The 18,338-nt window shown below is 39.8% G+C and overlaps 1 protein-coding gene across 1 annotated transcript in view; it reads left to right on the top strand.

Moving 5' to 3' along the window:
• Positions 1-85: 85 nt before the first annotated feature.
• Positions 86-18,338, top strand: part of RORB (RAR related orphan receptor B) — a gene marked incomplete at its 5' end in the record, with an annotated part of 172,747 nt that continues 154,494 nt past the window's right edge. The window contains one exon of the mRNA XM_081151708.1: positions 86-446. Coding sequence (XP_081007834.1) covers positions 440-446 — 7 coding nt within the window. The remainder of the gene's footprint in view (positions 447-18,338) is intronic.

Raw genomic sequence — 18,338 nt, 5'->3', positions numbered from 1 at the left:
CAACTCCTCCTCCCGCCGCTGCCCTTCCTCCTCCTCAGTCCCAGTGATCACAAAAGAAACCTTCTGAGCCGGAGGCGGGGGCATTTTTAAAAAGCAAGCACATTGGAGAGACAGGAAAAAGAAAAACAAAAGCAAAACAAAACCCCGGCACCAGCCAACCAGCACATTTTTTTTCCCACCCTTCCTGAAAACAAACAAACAACCCAACAACCATCCAACAGTCGCCACCACCATCATCAAAACTGTTCACGCGCGGCGGCGGCGGCGGCGGCCAACGTCACCCTCCGGCCGCGGCGGCCGCCTGAAGGGATGGTTTCCTCGGCGGAGCAGCTCTTCGCCCTGCGCCCTCCTCGCTCGTGCTGAGCGGGATTTTGGGGCTCTCCGGGGTTCGGGCTGGGAGCAGCTTCATGACTACGCGGAGCGCGGGAGCGGCCACACCATGCGAGGTAAGCGAGCCCGCGGGCGCCGGGGCACCCGGGCGCCGAGGCTCCGCGGGTCCGACGGGCTCCGGCCGGACGGGCAGCTGGGGGAGGGGAGCGCACCTGGCCGAGGGGAAGCGGTTGGCCCCGCGCAGTCCCCGACTTCGCGATCGCAGGTGGGCTGCAAATGGTCTGCGCGTGGAAAGTTGTGGGGAGGTGTGGATGCCTCTCGGGAGTTCTGGAGGGACGTGGGATGGCGCTTTTTGGAGAGAGGAGCGACTCCAGTTCCTTCTTCCCAGCCCTTGAGTTGCACTGAACCTTTTTGCTCGTAGCTCTGGGGAGCAGGAGCGGGAGCGGACCCGGCGTGCGGGGGAGAGCCGGGAAAGGGGTGATTCTCAGCAGCCGCAGCTGGAACGCCGCGCGCGGGCCGGGGCTGGACGCGCTGGGCGCACCCGCGGGCGCTGGGGCGCGAGCGCGCGGACACACACACTCTCTCGGGTACAAAGCCCACCAGCGTCCGGGGGCTGACGCGATCCCTTGCTACGAGCGGTAGACCGAGGGGCGGTGTCGCGGGGCAGGACGCGGAGTCCGGGATCGGCCCCTGCGCGCGTCTGGCGCGCCGGCGCTGCGCCCAGGCCAGGTCCGCGTGCCCGAGCCCGCGCAGACCAGGGACGAGCGCCACCCCTAAAAAGTTCTGCAGAGAAAGTTTCAGAGGACCGGAGAGCCCGCGTTGCCGGCGGTGGAAGAGGCTCTTTGGTCCAAGGCCCGCTGCGCTAGGCGGTGCTGTGAAAGGGTTGGAGCCGAGACCCGCGGCGGCGACGCGGCCGCTCGACCCCCCGCGCGAGCTGGCGACTGTTGGGCGGTGCGCGGGGAACAGAGACGAGACACCTGCTCCTGCCGCACTTTGGGCTGCTCGAGCGGCTGGCCTGGGCCGGCTTTAGAGAGTCACTTTGTCTGTCTCCTCCCCTGCGGTGCCGGGACCTTTTGCGAGCGGTGTGCGCGGACCGGCCCCCTTCCACTTTCCACTCGGCCACAACTGCATTTTCTTGGAGAGCAGGTCGGGTGCCCTCGTGCAAGCCTCTGGACACCCACCCTAACCCCCCAGGGTTTTGTTCCTGGTCACCCTTCTGTTCTTTGGAGAGGAAGGGGGGAATCTCCTCTCCCCTTCGCACGTCCCTCCTGGACATGGCAACCCAAAGTTGGAAAAGCACAGCTCTGGACCTTCCTACATCCCTGACCCCGCGGCAGGTGGATTAGGCAGGAAGATCTTGGGAATTAGGCTGTAAACACTCAGCGCTTCTCACTCGGCTGTGTTCGCTGCCACCCGCTCCCCCAGCACCTCTGCGGGAGAGCACCCAGGGCGCAGTGTGCGTGCTCCCCCTGCTCGCCCGCGGCGAGCCCCAGGCCCGCGTGCTCCGCGCCCAGGGTGGGTTAGCGAGCTGCGCGCGGGGATGCGGCGAGAAAGGAAAGGAGGAACGGAGAGGTTGTGCCGGGAGGTTGGTGGGAGGGAGGGAGCTGAAGATGAGAAACAGGGATGTCCTGGTGGGATGGCCTTGACTGATCCCCGCGCTGGGCGTGGGGGTACCCTGAGCGCCAGCTGGCCCCAGTTTAGTGTTCCAGGTGGGGGCTTAGACACATGTTCCACCGTCCACGTTCTTTCAGAAAACAAGTCTGTTTTTTCCTGTTTCTGTCGCATCTCACCACCCTCCTCTCTCCTTTAGGTTTCCTCTGCTCTGCTCTGCTCTGCTCTGCTCGGGGGCTTCTAGTTCGTCCCTCATTACTCCCCCCCTTCCAACACTCCTCCCAGGGCTGGGTTCTTAGGTTCGGAAGGTCCAAAACCAAAACCACGCTCCACCTCAGCTCCGACTGGGTCCTAGGACGCGGCGCATAGAAGCCGCTCACTGTCCCTCCAAATTGTAGAGAACAGAGGAGTGCCGGGCAGGAGCGGGTGTAGCTGGATCGCGCTGCTCCTGAAGGAGCAGTTTGCCAGGGACAGTTTGGGTCCCACACCGCCTCGCTTTGGGGACTGAGCAGCTTGAAGGGTTGAAAGGCAAGCGTTGGTCTTCTGCCTACCGTGAGAAACCAGTCCAAGCCGGCACTCGCGTTCTAGGGGGCGCCACCCTTGCCAGGCTGCCCCGAGCGCATTCGGGTTCTAACCCAAGGTGGCTCTCGGGCTGCTTGGTGGGAAGCGCTGGAGGAAAAGCCAGCTTAAAAAGTGATGGGGTCTTTCCCTCTCCAGGTCTCTCCTTCCTTGACCCCTTACTGTCTCTCCTCTGCCATCGCTGTGCATTTCCTGCAGACTTTGCCCTCCTGCGACATCAGGAGTAGTTCTTTAAAGATGGGCTGAGAAAAGACCAGGCTGCTCAGGCGTCTTGTGGGAATCAGGGGTTGAACTTGAGTGTGAACTTGAGAAGTGCGAGCGGAAACGAATCAGCTTTCTCTTGTGCCTGGGCTGCTAAGCAGCCTGTTCTGGAAGGAGGAAGGCGGTTTTGAATCCAGCTCTACTGTGTGCCCACTCCATTTCCCCAAAACACAACACTACACACACACACACACACACACACACACACACACGCTCCCCATCCCCAGTCAGTCCCTCGGCCTGGGCGCCGGCCTTGGCATTTGGCAACTATTCTGGGTCAGGCAGGGAGTCGCAAACTTGGTCCAGGATTGAGTGGTCTCCCTCCGGACCAATCCAGCAAACCCACCCCCGTCGCCACCCTGCCACCGCCAGGTCTAGGATAGTAAGAGACTTTATCCCGGGGAAAGGTCTGGGTGGGTAAGAAAGGGGTTAAGGGTTGCACAGCCGAGCTGCGTCCCGGCCAGGCGCGGGGGCGCACTCCGGGCGGGCCTGGGGAGCGAGAGGTTGTATTTGGTAGCGCACAAAGCATTTCACCCTTTGTCTGCTAGAGGTATCACATCAGTTCTATAGACGCTTCTTCTTGGTAGATTGCATTATTAGAAAGAATTAACTTCTGAAGACGAAAGGGGGGGGGCTTGTAATTGGGTCCATCCATAGGTGAGAAAGGAGGAAGCCAAGGTGTGGGCTTCAAGACCCCCTCCTTCCTGAGAGTCCTGGCAGCGGTTTGTTCTATGGGGACACCGAAATGGTCGGATTTTTCAGCCCTGCTTCCGCAGAGAACCGTCCTTCCAAAAACAGGGGCACAGATGTCGTCGCAATCAATAGGTGATTGTGGCTCCGCGGATTAGAAACCTGGTTTTATGCTTGCTGTCAACAAGAAGGGCGCTTTGCTCTTCTAAAGCCCGGTTTTCATCTATTCTATTCAAGTAGTTAGTTTTTATTAATTGCTAACTTTAGGGGGGAAAGGTTGCTTGCTTTCAGAGGTATGGCAGCCCTTCCAAAATCGGGAGCTCAGAATGCCCTGCTGGCCAGGCCTTTCGGTGCCCTAAACAAGTTCTCTATCTTAATTTCCTCCACAAACTCTAGTTAAATATTTCTAACAAACATTCCCCCTCCTACAGTTAAAAAACATTATTGGAAGGACATCTCTGTCAGTAGCCTATTAATTAATAGTTCATTGAGTAATTATCAGTAAGCTGTCTTTATTCCAAGGAAAGTAAACATTCAACCAGTTTAAAGAAAAATCCTAAAGCTGTATTTCAAGTATTGTTGCAAAAGTATATAGCCACAAAAAGAAAATATTTTCTTAAGTGGTTACATCTTGGGATGCTCTCCTCCCCTGTCCTCAACATCTTGGGTTAATCTGTAGCAAATACATATTTTGACACATAAGTGTTTGACATCCTGGGCTTCTGGAATACATATAAGAACCACCAAGCTTCTTTACTTTTCTGTATTTTGGGGAAATCAGGAATTGGGAAACCAGGGTGGAAATATAAAGGAAGAAATTTTGAGCAGCAGGCCTCATAAACATGAAGAATAAAGATTAAAACCCCTTTGTTAGTATTCATTTAAAACAGAAATGGATTTTCCATCAACAACAGGATAGGTTTTGCTCATTAGAAAACCCTTAAAAGATGGCTTCTTGTATCATTATTAAAGTGGTTTATGTGAGGTTTTACTTTAACATAACACACTTATTTTATACTCTTAATCAAATAACGAATGTTAACATTTATTTTGGTAACAATTTGTTAAACACTAAACCATTAACAGCCTTAAAAACAATCATCCAGGTGTGTATTTGCATATATTGTATTTTAAACTTAAGTCTTTCAGAGTCATGAGACTGAATTTTACAGCAGCAAAGATTTTATAGCACCAAGAGGATAAGAAGTTTCAGGGTCCTTCTTCATGAAAATGACATTCGAACTGTGTAATAACACCTACTTTTTTTTAAGTAGCATATGCAAAATTGTCATAAGGATTTCTAAATGATTCGATACAGGAAGTTTTTCTAGATAAAAATACAAGTAAAACTTTTTTTTCAGCTATTATTTCACATTTTATAAACTTGTATCCAAGTTTAGGCATGTCATATGGCCTGTGTCATTTTTATACTTCTGCTACAATAGTCCTAAAAATAAAAGTGTGACCCACGACACATTAACTAGATTTTTTCCACTGCAGTAATGATAGACTTCTAATTTAAAGCACATCTCATGGCATTCAACTAATACAGAGTTAAAAATTATTCTAGTAAATTATTAAGTTTAAAAACTCTTTATGTGCAGATCTGTTGGTGTTCTGCAAACTTGTAAATAAAGTGAGGTTTAAAATTGTGAACGATGACATCAGTGCCCCTGTACATTGGTGAAATCCATGCCTCACAGATGATTATATGAGGAAACAGGAGAATTAATGCCAGAGTTAAAACCATCAAATTCTAGACAGATTGAAACAAATCAAAGGTTATGAGTGCATATGTTATTATACTAGAGTTATTAGTGACTGAGGTGACTTAAAATATATATTTTATCATTCTAATGTTATAAAGAGAATTTCTTGATTAAATCATTTCTGTATTTATCCTATACAAGCAAAGAAGCATAAAGACTTTAAATTATATTACCATTAATTTAATGTAACTGACATTAATAAATCACTTTATTGTTATTTTAAAATATACAGAAAAGTAAGTGTTAGAAATGGACATCGTGCTTAATAATTAATATGTGGGGGTTTTTAATTCTACATGTACTTTTACTATTTCACTCATTCTTATCTAAAGGATAACGTAAATGAATGAAATAAGTCTTTTTGTAATGTAGTGAATGATGACCTTGGATAAAATGAGCACTTTACATATAAAGTATCATTCCTGTAATTTTGTAATCACCTTCCAATTACAGCTTCTTGCAAATATTTGTCTTACTTTGAATAGAATCTCTGACTTACCAGAATCTCTAGCAGATAATAGCAGTCTTTGGAAGCATTTGTTGATATACACTGATACATAATATGTATATGTATGTGCCTATAACCTCCCACTCAGACAAGAAGAATGAACATTTGAGAGAGGAAATCATTCTTATCTTTGCTTCCACAATCCAGACTTCCAAATTCAAACATATTTAGAGAAATACAAGCAACTTCCCAGAACATTCAAAAAGAAGAAATGAATACATGTGGTACTTGAGTCGAATAGAAAAGAAACTGTTAATAGCATCTATTTGTAAATAATCTACACAAAACTCTATTATACTACCTAACGATAATTAGAGGGAAAAGAAAGCAAAGGATTCAGGTCTACCAAATAAATAAAATATTCCCTCCCAAATTAAGCAACAAATTCATAGATAACAAGGCTTATGCCATGAATTTGAAGGATGTCTCCTTTGTAGTGCAAGACAAAGAGAGCATAGAGGAATAAATATTGATTGAACTAATCATCTGATGAATAGAAATGAGATTTACCAGTGCACCAATATAATAGGCTATGTTAACTAGTTCTTTCATAGCGCATATGCTGCCCTTTCAGCCCCTGACCCCATCCATTCACTTCTTAATGAGGGAAACCACAGGTGTTATAACGGCATTTATAGTGAATCAAGCTAAATATAATAAACATGTGGTTAACTAATGGCATGGGGGTAGGTTCTTATGAAAGGAAATATTGTGATCATAATGTCACAAAATTATTATGCATTACAGTTCACTTAGAATTTTGGCTCTCTCTGTTTATCTTTTAAAATGTAGCTAAGAGGCCATCAATAAATTTTAAATCCTAGATTTGTCTCCATAGTAAGTACAGTTTTATTAGTGCTTATATGAGGAAATGCTATTCAGCATAGATTTTACCTACATTGTTTAATACCTTGCATAGTAAGCATCCAAAACACTTAAAAATAAACAGAAGGTATAATATTTTCTACTTAATATAACATGCATTTTTCTTGGTTAGTGGCTAATGAAATATTGGAAGTGAAATATAACTTTATAATAATTACATGATAAATTTTGTTTTAAAATTAAATTGGGATATTCTTGGCTTAAGCATGTTTTTGCAAAGGCCAAACGAATGTGTCACCTTTTGCCAAAACATGAGGCTGAACACTTGTTCGAAGCATGCTTTTGTAAAAGAGCAAAAGTAATTTGCTTTGACTTAAGTGTGTTCACCTGGGCTTAGTGAATATTTTATTAACTGGTTGGGTAGGCTGAATTTGTAAATTACTTTACTAGACAAGGTATTTGTTGACATTTTTTATGTGATTAGTTATATCGTGTGGTCCTGGGTTATATTTCTCTAATTCACAGAAATCACAGGCATAAGTAAGGAAAGAGCAAATTAATCTGGTTGTTTACAGAATTATGCTTTTTGTTATCAGCCCACTTATTACTTTGTACTCATGTAAATTCAATATCCTGACATCATGGCCCATCTGAAAGATTTGGGATGCTTAAAGGAAAATGCTGGATAGATTTTATCTCATGGCAAAGCTTTTTTCCAATACATATTACAATAAATCAATTTTAAGTCATATTTTTAAAATTTTTAGGCATTCTCCTTTTTACATGAATTTCATTACAATTATGTTGTTATCATGTGACCACGGCAGGTATACTTTTAATTTTGAATGAGAAGTGCGAAAGGTACTCTCTGATATGGGCACAGAATTATCTTTAAAAAAGAAACATCAAAAGCTTTTTTAAAAGGCCTTGGCATTTACAAGCATTACGTGGCATGAAATAAATGGGTATCAGGGCTGCAAAAGCACTTGTAGAATATTATTCTATTTTAATTTTCTGACTAGTTTATAAAACACATTTTCAAATATAAATGATTCTCCTTCCTATTTGGAACCAAGTTTGATTCTCCCTGTTCTGGAAACTTTGTCAAATTCTTTGATCAACTTGTTTCTAGGAGCACAAATTAAAATGTGCTCTTGAATATGTGAGAAAAAAATTATCTTGACAATGTTTCTATTTTCAGTTTTAATTTCAAAGGGGACAAACTTGAAGATTTCATCTTTTACAGCTGTATATATCCCAATAGAAATCTAAACAAATGTGACACGTTTGTTTATTAATCATATATTTGCTTAGCTACTCAAAGCCAGGCCTAGAGCTGGGCCCGAAAGATGCTCCCGTTGACAGCGTAGTTAGATGGCGAGGCTGCGGTGGCTGTAACCGAGCAAGAGCAGAACAAAATACAGCGGGACACACTCAGAGCATTGGAACAGCTCTCGCGGGCCAAGGGGCACCTGAGATGGGCCTCTAAGGGCGAGTAGGAGTCCATCTTTTGGTTAATTTGTTCCTCATAAGTGAGGTTGTTTAAGTTATAGTTTGTTATATCCCTCAATTGCCTTTTATAGTTGGCACTATGTGAAAGTTTGTTTATTGACATAGAATCATTCCAAAAAGAGCATATTCTGGCATAGAGAAAGCATTAGTATTGTTCTCAAATGAAACTTTTAGTAGTAAAATGATTTTAAAGCCACAATTTTTTTTTTAAAAAAAACCTCTAAGGTAGTTCTTAAATTAAAAAAAGAAAATATACTGAAGGAGACAAATACTGGTGTGAGGAAGAGATTAGTTTTAAAATTTTTTTTAAAGTATCACCAGGGTGGGGAAGGGAAAATACTTCACAATATCTCTATAAGTTTTTTTTTGGTAAGAGAAATTCTTATTTTTGTAAAATAAGGAAGTGGCTGATATATAGTGCATTTCATGTTCTTTAACATTTAAGATATTACCTGAAAATAGCAATAGCTGCTCTGGAGAGTATCTTAGATTACTAGATATCAGGGAGAAAAAAAGCCATTGAAGTAACAGGGTGTGTCGGCAGTGTCTGAGGGCCACAGTGATATTCTTCAAACTCTTACATTCCAGGAACTTGGACATAAGACTGAACTATGAAAATTAAACTCTAAAATCAACACCTAATGGTCTTACCGACTTTTGAGCTGTCTATCTTAAGCATATTTAAAGAAAGAAAACCCTGGACTCTTAGACAGTAACAAAACTGTGAGTGTGAAAAGCATCTCTTGACTGTGTTCATTCCAGCATTATCTATGGGTAAATTACTGATCAGGCTGGGGGGAAAAAAAAACAACACCACACAACAGAACACTACAATTCACCATTAGGCTCTTCATTTGAAGTGGTAATTTGTCATTTGAGTTTCGTAGGTTAGTCCTTACCAGCTTAGTTAACTTGAATCCCCATACTAAGGTCTACTCCACCCTGAAACACTGACAAGATCAAGTTTCTCTGAACCTCCAAAGCTGAAAACCAGACCCTGGGCTGGGGAGAATTCACAAAAGTAAATGTCACCATTTGAGATATCCAGGCAGCCAAATTGTCACTCTTGGTCATAACCCTCTGCATTAGCATGAACTTCATCTTTAAATGTCTACATGGTGAGCAAGACCACTGAGTCATGTATTTTCAGTCTTAAAAAATAGGTACATTTTTAAATGCTGATTATTAATTAGAATTTATTAGGCCAAGGAAGGGTGCCCTTCTGTTGTAACACATTTTGATAATAAAATGGCTATTGCACTTGATCTGTTTATTTCTTGGAACTGGAAGAATTGAAGAAGTGGCTGAATGACCCCATTTCTTTGGGCTTTTCTAAAAAGGTGAAAGGTTGGGAGAGAGGGTACTGACTTTGAGAAGATTTGATCGAATAGTTATTTAATAGGCAACTGGTTTTCTGGATACCCTTCCCCTCACCTGTTATTGTAACTCCTCTGGTGCTCACGGTATACGAATGCACACATACACCAACTTCAGTGTGCTATTCTGGGTAATAAATACAGCCCGAACCTTTGGAGAACAGTGGTTTTACTTGAAGTGCTACACATAATATAAGTCTAGGTTTATACTCTAGTTTTTATGAAAATATGCCTACTACTTAGTGAATATTAAACCACTATTTTGATCTTTCCATGAAAAAGACTTTTAAAAGAAAGTCATGGTAAATAGGATCAGAATGTGTTGTTGCCTATAATTAATTCTGAGGATACACAATTCAAGCAGTAGTACTATTTTTATTTGCCTAAATAATGTACTAAAAATAATTAAAACTAATTACTTATCAAACTACATTTAAAATGTGTTTAATGTCACCTGTCCAAGGCGTGGTTCTCAAAAGTGCTTCATACGGGTTCTGTATGATTAACATGAAAACCCATTTTCTAAGTTTCTCAAGTAAAAATTTCATGTTATAGCTTGTGACAGAATGAACACGCAAGTCATATTTTACTGTCCAGCAGCTGCTGGCTTCTAGGTTCCAGAATCAAACAAAAACACACTTTTAAAGAACTTAGAAATGTTGAGTTTCTAATGGATAATTGGCTGTGATTATCATTGTCAGGTCAAATAATAAAATTACTATGTAGAACATTTTCTATTAATTTGTTTGTAAGTTGCGCCTGGCACATAGTGAAGGACTTAGACACTTTTCTTTAAAAAAAAAAAAAAAAAAAGGAGAGAAGAAAGAAGAAACCTTGTCCAAATTTCCACAGTTTTTGAATATGAGCAAATGCCACACAGTCTGGTTGAATACAGTAACATTTGTTCAGAAAAACACATCGTATCATTAAGGTGCAGTGTTTTATGGAAATAACTTGTTTTTGTTTTTGTTTGTTACAGAAACAAAATATTTCAGCTAAATTTATTTAGGAATTTTTGTTTGCTCTAAAATTAAATTTAAAACAAACAGACCAATATTCTGGGTGTGTTTTTTTTCTTTTAAATTCTGTCTATCTTTTAAAAGGTTTAATTCTAAGCACTTTCACCCTTGGATATATATATTTTTTTTTTTCATAGTTGTGATTTAAAAAAATAAGTACAAGTGAATGGGACTTTTGGGTTATCTAACATGGTTGACATGAGTGCTGACTTAGAGTCAAAGATAGACATTCTTTTATCATTTTACATGACAAAGTTGCAGGTGACACTCCCCACCCCAATAGTGGATCAGGTTTAAATGTTTTGCAACAAATCATGATTATTGAGGACTTACTATGTATAAGAGGTGATGCCTTCTAAGACAACAGTCCCAAGCACAACAAAAGTGGTTCCTTATGAAATTCCTAAGGAATTTCTTAGATAATTTTTATTTCATTTGGATTTCTAAAGTGTCCAGTGTTTTTATCTCTTTTTTCCTAAATGCAAAAAATAGATGACTTGTCCAGAATTATTTGTTGAAAGAAGTGGAGACCAGAGTTTGTCTTCAATCAAGGGCTTCTGACTCTGAGTCCAGTTCTATTTTCATTGCTCTACGCTTTCTCCCTCAGGCTGTGCTATTTTTGCCACCCCTGCGCCCACAGCAGACATCACTGATCAGTCATGACATTAATACTTGCTAAGTCCAGATGCAGCCTCCATTATCATTTCACCAGTATTGGCCCTCTGGTAAAACTTTTAACCAAAACTCTCATAAGTGTTTTGACCATATAAAGAATAGATAATTTTATGTAAAACCATTTTAATTCAATCACATGATCCCCTTGAGCAAACCATAGTTCTCCATAGTTTTCACTCCTAAAATAATAATGACATTTACCAATCTCAGAAAAAAAAATTAAAATAAATATTATTTAAAAACCTGTAGATTCTGAATACAAACTGTCCAGTAAAAATAATAACAAAGTCAAAGTATATACAGTAAATTTTTTTACCATAATTATCTCCCCAAAGATTCTAAAATATGATTTCATAAACTCAAATATGCCGTCTTTTAAAGAAATTTCAAGTGTTTAGCAAAATTGCATACTTATTGAGGTTTCCTCCACTAAGATCCTAATCTATCTGCATCTACTTTAAGGAAGGAAACAATTTTATAAAAAGTAGCCATAAAGACTGTTGATGTCTCAATACGACATTTCTCTTCATTCAATAAACAACATGCAATTGCCTAATAGTTTATAATGTTAATCCACTCATTTGTCTCTCAGCTTGTCAGTTCTTTCCTCTGGTTTTATGTTTGTCAAGAGGAGTATTATCTCTCTCTGGGCGTAAGCATTTCAAGCAAAAGAATGGGTTGAATACCCTAGCATACCACCATTTACCTACCTGGGTTTAACTCATTTTGTCTGATTGACTGGGATTGAAAGTCTCATCAGCAGTCAGCACACTATTTTATCAAAGGCTTATTATCACGCTATTCAATTCTATGTTTTGTACAAGCATAAAATATTTTCTTAAGGAAAGAACCTTGACAACATTAAAAAGGTGCCATGTCTAATTGTGCTGAGCAATATAAAGGAAAAAACCAATTAAATTTGACATTAATTCTAAATAAATGCAGAATTCTGCTCCTCCTTGACAATATTGCAATTTAATGTGTTTTGAATTTTGGTTAAAACGCAATATTCTTTACATCAAGCTACTATTGATATGGTTAGTTTTTATGCTTTCAAATTAAGTCCATTCACATTTCTTTAAAAGCACACTTATTAGTTGACTTATTGATTTTTCAGGCCTCTTCAGTCTATGTACTACAAAAACATAGCTAGAAACACCAACCTACCCCATCATTTATTCTCCAGCACTTAAATTGATCTTATTATGTAATAATGGTCCTGACTCCTACAACTCACCTAAATTTGGCCACAGATACTATTGGAAAGAAAATGGACCGCATCAGAATCTGCATTGGATTGTCATCATCTTATACTGAGCTATCGAGTATGTTCAATAATATCACACTGGAAAAAACTGTAAGCTTCTCTCAGGTCATTCTCTTTATTTCCCCTCATGTAAAATACCTTCTTTGCTTGGCCTGTCATTTAGAAATTGCAGCATGTTTCTTCATACCCACTAATTCTGTCAGTCTTTGTACTGTGGCTGCTCTTAAGGAAAATTCTGAAAACATGTAAAAAGGAACTCAGTAAACCTCAGAGGAGCCGACAGTTGCAGTCTCATCTTTTTACAAATGGAATAGCAGGGAAAATTAATAATAATATCTGTCTGTGTTTAGCGCTCTGTGGTTCTCAATGAGCTGCTGTAGAGCCCGCTGGGCGATCCACACAGCAGCCTCGTGAGCTGCAGGACAGGTATGAATAGGAATGAGCCCAAGGAAGCCCCAAAATAGAAAGAGTGGTTTTAGAAGAGTTTAAAAATGCAGTCTCCCCACCTTAAAAAATAGTCCCCAAACCAAAATGAAAATAATTGTTTCATAAAAAGAGGGAATATAAATGGCTTTGCAGTATAATTGCAAAGGTAGAGCTCAACTTCACTTATTATAGAAATTAAAACACGAGTGCCATCTTCACCTGTTAAATTATGGGGGGGTGGTGAGTTGGACACTCTCGTATTCTATAGCAGGTGTTCAATTGGTACAGTCATGGAGCCTACGCCCTTACAAATGACCATACTCTTTGGCCCAATAATTCACACTCTAGGAATCTTTCCAAAGAAAATAAACCAAAGTAACAAAGGGCTATATACCTAAAGACACTGTAGCCTCATTATGACGTTTACAACAATATAGGGAGACTTTGTTGTAATGCTCTTTACGGCACACTTTGACTTAGTGGGTACTCGCTGTTAAACCACAATGTGTTCACCGTGTATTTAAAAGTGTTTCGATGAACCTGACAATGCGTTTTAGGTTCTAGGGATAAAATGGTGAACAAGAAAGATAGCATCCCTGAGCTCACTAAATCTAAAGGCTAATGAAAAGGTTGGAATGCAAACCTGTATATACAGTATGATCTAAATTATATAAAACGTACAAAAAAGAAATTGAAGAAAACATACAAAGTGTTAAAAATCACCTTGGGTATTAAGATATAAGGTAATTGTTTTCTTATTTATTGCCATTTCTGTTCTTTCAAAATTTCACACACATTCTTTGTAGATTAGTCCTGAGTGTCGAAGTGCTTCAGCATAGTAGCTACGACTCATTGTATTTTAGCTCATCCACTTGCCTGAGGTCACCTAGTATGATAATAAAGTTGAAAGTTTAATGACTCATAGAGAAAATTAACTTATTTAATATTTACACAACTGTTCACTCATTCATTACAAAAGATTTGTCAAGGACCTGTTATGCACCAGGCACTACCTGTATGTTAAAGACACAGGGAGAGTATGATTCAGTTCCAACCTCTAAAGAGCTTAGAGCCTAGTTTTCTTGGAAGCCATATGCTGTAATTCACAATAAACAGGAAATGGTAGTAGTAGTAGTAGTAGTAGTAGTAGTAATAATAATAATATGCCATTTAAAAAATGTTCTCCATCATTGGGAAAAGAAGTGTTCTGCCTCAATTTCTTGTTAAGAGTAGGTTAATATTGCCCCTTTTTGTCTCTGAAGGTTCATTTAATGAGAAATATATTGCTCAAATGATGAAGGAAAGATAAAGATAAGATACTCATATAGAGAAATTAATCAATTTGTCTTCATTTTACCTCTGTTAAAGTAACCTATCTCTATTCCCTGACAACACTGTGGGGCTTGCAATCCCTAGAGATGTGGAAGAACACCAACACAGACACATTCAGGTCTCAAAATACAAGAATCTGGAGGATGCATTGATTCCTATTGGTGGGGTTGCAGGAAATTTTTAAATATTTCTATGCTCTAAGGTAGATGAGGGATCTAATTTGCCCATGAGGCTATTGGAAACTTCTTGGTACTTAGTAGAACAGGAAATTCAAATATGATGTTCACTGCTCAGGTGGTCTTCATTCATGGACACTCATACCCCTAAGTCAGTGGTTCAAAAAAGGTAATGATTTTGCCCCCATCATTTTGATACCTTTTTAATTTAATTTCTTGGGGTGACATTGGTTAATAAAATTATATTTGTTTCAGGTGTACAGTTCTGTAATACATCAACTGTACATTGTACTATGTGTTCACCGCCCTAGGTCAAGTCTCCTTCATCACCATTTATCCCCCTATACCCTCTTCTATCTCTCTCCACCCCCTTCCCCTCTGGTAATCACCGTGCTGTGGTCTGTGTCTAAGAGGGATTTTGGGGGGTTTTTTTTGCTTAATCCCTTCACCTTTTTCACCCAGCCCGAGAACACCCACCCGCCCCGCCCCCCAGCTGTCAGTCTGTTCTCTAAGAGTCTGTTTCTATTTTGTTTGTTAGTTTATTTTGTTCATTAGATTCCACATATGAATAAAATCATATGGTACTTGTCTTTCTCTTACTGGCTTATTTCACTTAGCATAATGCTCTCCAGGTCCGTCCACGTTGTTGCAAAGGGTAAGATTTTCTTCTTTTTTTAATGGCCAAATAGTATTCTATTGTGTAAATAAATGCACCACAGCTTTTTTATCCACTCATCACTGATGGGCACTTGGGCTGCTTCCAAATTTGGGTTCTTGTAAATAATGCTGCAATAAATATAGGGGTGCAGATATTCTTTCCAGATAGCGTTTCGGGTTTCTTGGGATATATTCCCAGGAGTGGAATTGCTGGGTCAGATTCCACGTTGACAGATTTGTCAATGTCAAGAGCCATTCTTGGTTGTCACAGTTAGGAAGATGCTACTGGCATCCAGCAGGCAGAGGCCAGGAATACTGCTAAACATTCAACAATATATAGGGCAGCTCCAAAAAACAAATTCTTCTGCCCAAAAATATCCATAGTGCTAAGGTTAAGAAACACTGTCCTAAGAGTATTGGAAGGCTTTCTAAATGGAATCACATTACAGATCCTCAATTTTCCTATATATTCTCTGAGAAACCTGGTTCCTTTTATCATCTCCCCTTTCACAACAACCCCACTTCCGCTTCACAGAAGAGAGATCAAACTCTTACTCATTTCAAATAATTTTATTATGTACATGGTTCCCGAGATGGAGACATTTCCACTGCACTAAAATAAAGGGACAATTTGAAGTACTGATTTTGATGCTGAGAAAGTGAATGATTGTCATGAATAGGCAAGACATTTTTGCAAATTAGATAGTTTCCATTTCTTTACTTTCAACAAAAATTAAATAAAGACCTAATCAAGTTTTTAATTACAAAATAATTAAAAATAGTTTTGATGCCTGGCCAGCATGGCTCATCGACAAGCAGTTCAGCATTGACCTAGGATCCAGGCGATGGCGGTTCGATTCCCGGTCGGGGCACATGCCCGGGTTGCGGGCTCCATCCCCAGTCGGGGCCGTGCAGGAGGCAGCCGATCAATGACTCTCATCATTGATGTTTCTATCTTTCCCTTCCTCTCCCTTCCCCTCTCTGAAATCAATAAAAACATATTTTTTTAAAAATAGTTTTGGTGATAGAATGCTCTGTGATTTGAGCATTTACTTTAGAAAGAGTTTAAAGAAGTGAGTTAAATTGCTATGGCAAAATTAGTTCCACTTCCATCGACATAGTTATGCAAATATGTTTTTCAACACTTAAATTTCTAAAAACTGAAATAGGAATAGAAGTGATGCTAAATTCCATTATAGTCTGTAGTAAATAAGAGGCGAATATAGGTAGCAGAATTAACTGGAAGAAAAAGCCCCATCTGGCTTATTAAGAGATGAATTTCCTTTAAATTTATTTTTATGTTTAGTAAATGTAGAATTTGTAATATATTTGTGTAATTCTTATCAATTGTGATTCAGTGATAACGATAACAATAGATCAATCCAGAAGAAATGTTAACACTCAGAACTCATGTTCACGGGGGGGAAATGTTAAATTTAAATATAAATACATATTTTTGTTGCAGAAAAGTAAAATCAGGTGATTAGTTAAAAACTTTCAAATATGAAAATTTTGACATTGGAATAAAATTGTGTGGGGGGTGAAATGAAAGTGTGAATTTAAGGAGAAAATATATATTGTAAAATTTATATTACAGAAGCACTTATTTATGATTTTCTTTTTAAATGTATTTTGAGATTTAGATTCCATTAATATATTTAAAGAGTGATTAGTCAGTTTTATTGTAAAACATATCATCTAAAATGCCTCAGAAATTGCATTATTTTGCAGTGATATTGTATGTATTACATAGTCTGCTTTTATAAGAGTTCTAGGTTGAAGGGGAATGCTCCAGGACCCATGATTCCTAGTTCATGGTGGTTTGCCCTGTTTTTTAGCTCCTAATTGCTGGTATCCTAATTGCTTAGGAGTTGCATTAGATTGGGTACCTAGGCAACAACTGTTTCAAGCTCTAAGAAGAGCCAAGAATGATAAGCTGTTCTCTATGAACTTTTCTGAGATGACCAGGCACAATCATACCTGAGAGGCTTTGGACAATATCCAACTATTCACTTCACCCAAGTTTCCAAAGTTCCGGTGGTCTGTAGAAGTTCTGGATGACCACTAACCTCAGAATCAGCAACCATAATGTAAAACCAATATTCTCCTCAAAAAAGAGGTACTTCAGGACATTCCCCTAAACTAGGGGTCTGCTAACTTTTTCCGTAAAGCCCTGGATAGTACCATTTTAGACTTTATGCCCATGTGTTCTCTGTCGCAACTACTCAGTTTCGGCATTGTAGCACAAAAGCAGCCACAGTCGATATGTAAATGAGTGATCGTGGCTGTGTTCCAATAAAACTTCATTCACAAAAACAGGTGGCAGGCTAAATTGTGGTGGGCAGTTGTTTGCTGACCTCAATACTGGACTGTCAAGTCCCTGAGGACAGGATGCACATCTTACTGAACTTCATATTCCCATCACCCAGCACAAAATCTAACATCCAGTAAATGTTGAGTAAATGAGTGAAAGCATCCAAGCCTTAAGAGGATATTAGTATATTAAAAATATGCTGAAATACAATGCACTACAGAGGAGAACAGGAAAAGAATTATAAATCTCATAGAGCTTAAGTATTAGCCCAGCAGATATATTTCTAGAAGTACTAGGCAGCTCAGCCACAATTAATAGAATGAATCTGCAGTATATTCTTTATACATATCCTGATATTGAATAATTAATTAATATTCAAGTATACTTCTTATATATTTATCTTCTCTATATTTTGAACTCCTTGACGTCAGACATCTTTGAAGGCCTAACTCTAAATTCTATACCTTACTCACACACAGTAGGTCATTGAAATTTCAAATTAATTATGGATGAGGTAACTAAAAAAAATGGCATATTAACTAATTGATCAACAAATATTTGGTGTGTCTAGTATGTTCTAAGCATTATGTAGTTGTTGGAGGAAATCCAATGAAGCTAATTTATTTCTTAAAAAAGTAAATACTATATAGTGCTTATCATGTGGCATATCCAGGGCTAAGTTCTAACAAATGTTAACTCAGTTAATCCTCACAGCAAACTTGGATAAAATAGTGTTTATTATTAAGTTCATTTGATAGGTGAGGAAACTGAGATACAGAAAGTTTAAATAACTTGTCCAAAGTCACACATCTATCTAGTAAGTGGCAAAGCTGAGATTCAGGCCCAGGCAGGCTACCTCCTGAGTCTGTGTTCTTAACTATTGCAGAATGGTCTCACTTTTCTTAGAAGTAAACTCCTGAGGTTTATAAACGACAGATGAGAATTGTTAACTAATAATACAACACAATATGGCATTGCTCAAGGACCCCTGTAACAGGTAAAATCTAGATA

Source organism: Miniopterus schreibersii, assembly GCF_964146895.1.
Source record: "Miniopterus schreibersii genome assembly, chromosome: 11".
NCBI classification, from domain to species: domain Eukaryota; kingdom Metazoa; phylum Chordata; class Mammalia; order Chiroptera; family Miniopteridae; genus Miniopterus; species Miniopterus schreibersii.
This window is presented reverse-complemented; position numbering and strand designations above follow the sequence as displayed.